Genomic DNA, 7,235 nt, shown 5'->3' with positions numbered 1-7,235 from the left:
GCTTCAAATATAAGTTGTAATAGTTGTAGTATGGGACTGTTCAAACCTTTATCCTTTGCGATCTTGGATTCTGTTGTTAAAAGCCGTTTGTAATAACTTTGTATTTATTTAGTTATATTTTGTTAGTGTTATTTTGGGGTTGTGACAAAAAATACTCTGAGATACAGAAAAATTCCTAAAATATTAGGAAAATTTATGAAAAAATACCTGGAGGTACGGAAAAATCCCTAAAATATTAGGAAAAAATATGAAAAACACCCGGCGGTATGGAAAAATTCCTAAAATATTAGGAAAAAAATATGAAAAATAGCCGGAGGTATAGAAAAATTCCTAAAATATTAGGAAAAATTATGAAAAATAACCGGAGGTACGGAAAAATTCCTAAAATATTAGGAAAAATTATGAGGTACGGAAAAATTCCTAAAATATTAGGAAAAATTATAAAAAAAACCAGGAGGTACAAAAAAAATTCCTAAAAATTTAGGGAAAATATCTGCGAGTACGGAAAACTTTCAGAAAATTTAAAAAAATACATGTGAGTACGAGATAATCCCAGAAAATTAAGATAAAATACCGAAAAATTCCTAAAAATAGGAATGAGGTAAGACAATGAGTATGAAAAATTATAACAATTCCAGAAAATATCCTGAAGCCTCGGATAAGGCAAATTGTTGTAAATGTGTAGGTCGCTCCACACTTTATGCTAAAAATGATAACCCGGATAGGGTAAGAGATAACCTAACTTCTACGAAACATCGAGTGTATTTCCCTGAAGTTGGGGGGCATATGATAGGGAATAAAAAATAACCCTACTTGCGGAGTTAATATCGTATTAATTAGACCTGATTTGGTCAAAGGGGAATGCCTAAATAATGAGGCCCAAAACCATAACTATTTATTAAATTCTTAATTAATAAAGGGTCTAATTAAACAGCCCAATAAATGTGTTCAAATAAGTAACTACTTCAACAAGAAGTAGCCTCCAAGCAACCCAAATTCAGAAGGAAACTAATTCCTGCTTTCTAGGACTCAAAGTCCAATATGAGGTGGAGACATGCCCATCAAGTCACTCAATTCTACCCTAATTCCCAGACTCTCAACGTCTATATAAAGGGTCTTACCCCTTCAACTTCAGCAGGATATTTTGGGACAAGAGCTCCACACGTCATAAAGCCGCGAAGGCATCCTTCAAGCCACGAGGCCATTACCTGGAATGTCGTTTTAGACTCAGTCATCGAAGGACATGAAAGTCACCATGTCCTTGGTGAGCTCTCCCTGCCATAGCCCCGGGGGTATGTATCACCAAGAACTACATTTTGGCTTGATCCTAGGCATACGCCAAGGTACGTAGGCATCTTTTGAGGGCAGATTCAAGCCAAAAAACACAAGCGTAAAGCTCGAAGCTTATCAAACCCTAACATTTAATGCCAGCATTAAAGAAATACATGTTTTTTATCCATAACAAAAAGTAAATCTCACTTCGATATAACGTGTCCGTTCGGAAAATCTTAAAATAAGTAACTTACGACCTAAAATAAATAAGTAAATTATAAGTCAAAGTAGAAAAATATTAATAAGTTATATAAGTTTTTGGATTATTTTACTTATAAGTGAGAATTTGTTTTCTTAAATGAATTAAAATAAATCATTATTAAATAAAATTATCTTAATTCTTGAATTTTAAGTTAGATTAATAATTAAAATAAATATTTTAAATCATCGAAAAATTAAAATAAGCGGAGAAAAAGTACGTCATTACTAACATTCAGCTTATCAGCTTATAAGTTATAAATTTAATTTATAATTCGGGTCGACAAATACTCGTTGATAAGGTGTTACGGACTTATAAACAGTAAATGACTAATAAGTAGGGTGCCAAACAGGCCCAATATAAGGGGAGTGTATTCATTTCTGATTTTAAAGTATTGATAATAATCCATGGATTTTAAAAGATTTTCGTTGATTTTAATTGTCCGTGGATTTTGACGGAGTTGATAGAAAAATCTTATAGAGTCTTGCTGATTTTATTAAGTTTTCCGGAAATCCTTCGAAATCTCATGGATTTTAAAAGGTTAAAAATAAACTAGCAAATCCATCAAAATCCACCACTTTTTCAATTAAAAAAAATCCACGAACTTTTGAATACCGTCATATTTTGATGGACTTCTAAAAATCCAAATTGAACACCGCCAGATTTTAATAAACTTTTTAAAATCTAAATTGAATATACTCAGATTTTAAAAGACTTTTGCTAGTCTCTATTGAATGCTATTATATTTTTTTAAAAAAATAAAATCCAAATGAATACCTCTTGATTTCAAAAATCCCAAAAAAATCTTTTGAAATCTTTATTGAAAACACCCCTAAATACAAGAGGATATACATTGAATGTAGATAACAATTTTGCAGAATCGGTATAGAACCGACAAAAAAGTCTACTTAAATCACCAAGATGCGTAGACAAACTCATTGCTTAAATCTTTTGTTCCTCTTTCACTCACACATACCACCACTACTTTGTTTTATTCTCATCGTTTCTACCGAGTTCAAATCCCTCATCTCCAATCAAATTTCAATTTCTCTTGATTTTTGAAGAAAAAATGACAAAGAAATCAGATATTTCTGAAAAAGATCGAATCAGCAATTTTCTTGATGCACCACTACTCATAATCCTTTCATTGCTTCCAACTGAATAAGCAGTGCATACTAGTATTTTATCCAAAAGGTTGCGGCCACTCTGCATGTCACTCCCAAATCTTGTTTTTTACCATCGAAATCATAGGGATTCTACAACAAATTTCGCTAACTTTGTTGATCGATTTTAATGCACAGACCGAATGATTTGAAAATCAAGAAATTTGGTTTACATTGTGTTGGAGATTACTATTTGGAATGTGTTGGTGACTGGATACTGAATGTACTTGAATTTGATATAAAAAAGATAGACCTTTAGTTCAGGTTTATAGAAATGTTTGTATTGATGGATGAAGTATTTTTGTGTACCTGCCTTGAAAAGTTTGAACTAAGTGGTAAAATATTAGTTGATATTCCTGAGAATGTTAAGTTTCGAGCCTTCGGTTTCTTAAATTCGATGAAATTATGTTTTCGAGCTATGAGTCAGTTGGTGAGCTTCTGGTCAAGTGTCCGGTGCTTGAGGTATTATATATTTCCGGTTGTAAATGGCTTAGCAGATGTTGTCTGAGTATTAGTGGATTTGCATTAAGAAGTTTTCATTGGGTTCTTATTCGCGAATTGATGAAAAATCTACTCTTGAAATTTCAATTGAGACACCATAATTGGAAACTCTCATACTTGATTCTTTCTCATCCGATGATATCTTAATCTAGAAGAATTTGTCGTTCCTAACAACGGCTCATATTGATATCGAACAGATTGTAAAAGAAATTGTACCCAACAGTGTGTTTGATGATTGCACGTTTGGCCTGCTAAAAAAGATTACTCACGTCAAATCTTTAAGTTCAGGAGGTGAAACTGTCGAGGTAAGAGTTTTGCCTAATTTTTAACATATATATATATATATCTATGAACTAATAATTTTCATCTTTGCTGTGAATTTATATGACTTTCATGTTTTGTCTTTTCTTTTTATGAAGGCCCTCAATCGCTCATATGATTTTGATTTTAACACAGTTCATAATGGCTTTCCACTATTCCATAACTTGACGGAGTTGAGTATTAGTGTTGATGAAGCATATTTTGGACAGTAAAGTTTGTTCACAATGTGCTTCATCAACACTAAGACTCAACTCGGTCAAGTTATGGAATGGAGGAAAGCCCTTATGAATTGTGCTAAAATCATAATTATATGTGCGATTGAGGGCCTTCATAAAAAGAGAAGACAAAACATGATAGTTATACAAATTCACGGCAGATACGAAAATTATTAGTTCTTATATATATATGTTAAGATTTAGGCAAAACACTTACCTCGACAGTTTTACCTCCTAATTTTAAATATTTGACATGAGTAATCTTTTTAAGCAGCCCCAACACGGAATCACCAAACACACTACTCGGTGCAACTCCTTCTACTATCTGATCGACATTGAGACGAGTGCTTGTTAGGAACGGCAAATTCTTCTTGATTAAGATATCATCGGATGCGAAAGACTTAGGTGAGAGAGTTTCTAATCCTGTTGTATCAATTAAAATCTTAAGAGAAAATTCGTCATCAATTGGCGAATAAGAAACCAATTTAAACTTCTTTAATGCAGATCCACTAATACTCAGACAACATCCCCTATACCATTTTCAACCCAAAATAAATAATTCTTCAAGCACCGGACACTTGATCAAAAGTTCACCAACTGACTCATAGCTCGAACACGTAATTTTATCGAATTTAAGAACCCAAAGGCTCGAAAACTTAACATCCTCAGGAATACGATCAACTACTATTTTACGACTTAGTTGAAGCTTTTCAAGACCGGTACACAAGAACACTTCATCCATCAATACGAACATTTCTCTGAACCTGAACCAAAGGTCTATCTCTTTTACATAAAATTCAAGCACATTGAGTATCCAGTCATCAACACGGTCCAAATAGGTATCTCTGCCATAATGTAAACCAAATTTCTTGATTTTCAAATCATTCGGCCGATGCATTAAAAATGATCAACAAAGTTGGCAAAAGTTATTGGGGATTCGTTATGATTTCGATGGTAAAAACAAGATTTGGGAGTGACATGCAGAGTGGCCGCCACCTTTTGGATAAAATACTAGTACGCATTGTTTGTTCAGTTGGAACTTGGAAGCAATGACAGAATTATGAGGATTAGTGAATCAGGCAAATCGCTAATTCGATCTTTTTCAGAAACCTTTAATTTCTTTGCCATTATTTTCAGAAATCAAGAAAAATAAAATTTGATTTGAGATGAGGGATTTGAACTTAATAGAAACGATGAACAAAACAAATGATGGTATGTCTCGATGAAAGAGGACCCATAGATTTAAGCAGTAAGTATGTTTGGCATCTTGGTGATTTATGCAGACTTTCTTATCGATTCTTTACCAATTCTGCAAAATAAAATCTACATTCAATGTATATTCCCTTGTATTTATTTTATATTGACTATTTACCTCACAAAAAAGAAAAAGGTGTCTAGTAATAATAATTAATACATATTCTTGAAACAAATCTTTATTTTATTATCTTAGACCCGATCATATTTTCCTTTTTAGGTTCGTGATTAAATATTATTCTTGTGTAATACTTTTTATTTTTTTTACAATTGATGATCAATTTTAGGATTGAGGCATTACAAATTTATTTTTGATTATATCTTAAAATACATGATTGATTTAATTGGAAAAGGTCCAAAATATTAATATTAATAATAATGGCTTTAATGTACTATTAATAAAAATCAGCTCTGAAAATAGCATTTTCCTTTTTATATAATCTTAGAAACGTCAATTATCTATGCTTTTATCAAAGAACGGGAATTGGATCAGTGCATTTCTTTCTCATTGGGCCATTCTTTTTCATCGAGCCAATCAAACTTTTAACAAATACTTTTTAGCTGTAAAAAATACAAGTGTGTTTTAAGCATTAATGTGTATTAAATATACATTTTTAAAAATAATTTAAAAACCAAATTTAATTTCCTAAATTAATAAAAATATAAATTAGGAGTGTCTTTCGCACAATGAAATAAGAAATGTACTTTTTTATTTGATATAAAGGGCATTATTCAGAATTGTGGTATTTTGTGTTTTTTTGAATTGTTATAAAAAAATTGCCAATACCCATATGTTCACTAATTATAATTTAGTTTTTTTTAAAATTTAATTTACAATATTGGACCTAATTATATTGCCTATTTGAATCTTATTTTTTTGTTTTCGTTAATAAAAAATTATTCATATTAATGGGATTGATTAGCTGCACAATAGTTCCTCAATTTAATGAACTCCGAAATTGGTGATGGGATGGAACATGATCAGAATTTCAGAATTTATTCATAACCGTCCGAAATTTTGCGTCCACGTTTATATCTTTAAACAATAATGAGCTTCTTTCCACCTTAGATTGCATAGGACATGAATGATGGAAGAAAACCTCACTGCCTCGGCAAAAAATGTTAACGGCAAAAAAATTTAAAGAACATGTAATATTATTATTTTTTTGACGAAAAGAGCAATTTTATTACTCAACTTATATCAGCCAGCAATACATTCTTAAAGTTAACAGGAAGATTACTGCTATTAATAATTCGGTCTGAGAATGAACATGAATCCTTTGTAAAGACATTTGAACATTATGCAGTGGTAACAATAAAAATATAGGATGAGAGAATGTGCCAAACTGTATATCACTTAATAATGTAATACACACATTGAGTCCATAAACCCGCATACCAGGTCCTTTTAATCTCTCATAGTACTACTAACAAACTAGAAATGAAAAGACTATAATGTCATATATCATAACAGTTGTAGATACTTGGACACTACTACCAGTAAGAAAAAGACATGATCCCAACATTACACTAAGACAGACACGTCAACAGTAATACACACTGCTATGATGCATATTACATTACCGCTTTATTGAAACTAAATAGGATTAACTAAGAATAACTTCAATATTCCCCCTCAAGCGGAGTGAAGGTTGAAGCCGAGAATCCAATCTAGAGGAGAAGGAAATTGTGTCACTTCACTGGGAGAGGCTTTGTAGAATGTCTGCAAGTTGAAGATGAGATGGCACATGAGTTGTTGTAATCACGCCTTCACTGATTTTGTCTCTAATAAAATGGTAGTCGATTTTAATATGTTTGGTTCATTCACAGAGGACCGAGTTCGCTTCAATGGACAATGCCACTTGATTATTACTTTTAATGATTGTTGGATATAAGTATAATAATCTCATATCCTTCAATAAGCTGTTAAGCTAAGTCACTTCACAACAGGTCAATTTCATGGCTCTATACTCTACCTCCGTTGTTGAGCGAGCAACTATAGACTACTTTTTGGTCTTCCATAAGATAGGAGAAGTTCCCACCAACACACAATAGCCAAAAGTTAATTTTCTGGTGTTGGGACAGCTAGCCCAGTCACTATCACAATATGTAGTGAGCTGGGCAGTTAATGAAGAAGCCAGGAGGTTCCCTTGTGCCGGGTTATTGAGCAAGTACCTCAAAATTTGTTTTGCTGCTTGCATGTGCACCGTTGTGGGCTTCTGCATATATTGTGCTAGGTTATGTACCGGG

General features: G+C 32.3%; 1 protein-coding gene across 1 annotated transcript; it reads right to left on the bottom strand.

Annotated features, from left to right (window-relative positions):
* Window positions 1-3,924: 3,924 nt before the first annotated feature.
* On the bottom strand, window positions 3,925-4,629 carry LOC141718732 (F-box/LRR-repeat protein At4g14096-like). The gene is made up of 2 exons (XM_074521115.1): window positions 4,310-4,629; window positions 3,925-4,261 (listed from the first exon to the last, which is right to left on the bottom strand). The coding sequence occupies exons 1-2, from the start codon at window positions 4,627-4,629 to the stop codon at window positions 3,925-3,927; spliced, it is 657 nt and encodes a 218-aa protein (XP_074377216.1).
* Between the last annotated feature and the right edge of the window lie 2,606 nt (window positions 4,630-7,235).

Source organism: Apium graveolens, chromosome 4, assembly GCF_009905375.1.
Source record: "Apium graveolens cultivar Ventura chromosome 4, ASM990537v1, whole genome shotgun sequence".
Lineage (NCBI taxonomy): Eukaryota > Viridiplantae > Streptophyta > Magnoliopsida > Apiales > Apiaceae > Apium > Apium graveolens.
The sequence above is the reverse complement of the archived record's forward strand: the minus strand, read 5'-3'. Positions and strand labels throughout refer to the sequence as shown.

What these genes read in the sequence shown, in the direction of transcription:
- LOC141718732 (XM_074521115.1), bottom strand. Translation starts at nt 4,629, where the DNA reads ATGCATCGGCCGAATGATTTGAAAATCAAGAAATTTGGTTTACATTAT. An exon ending in GTTGGTGAACTTTTGATCAA is followed by an intron (nt 4,262 to 4,309) that starts GTGTCCGGTGCT and finishes AAAATGGTATAG; the next exon opens with GGGATGTTGTCTGAGTATTA.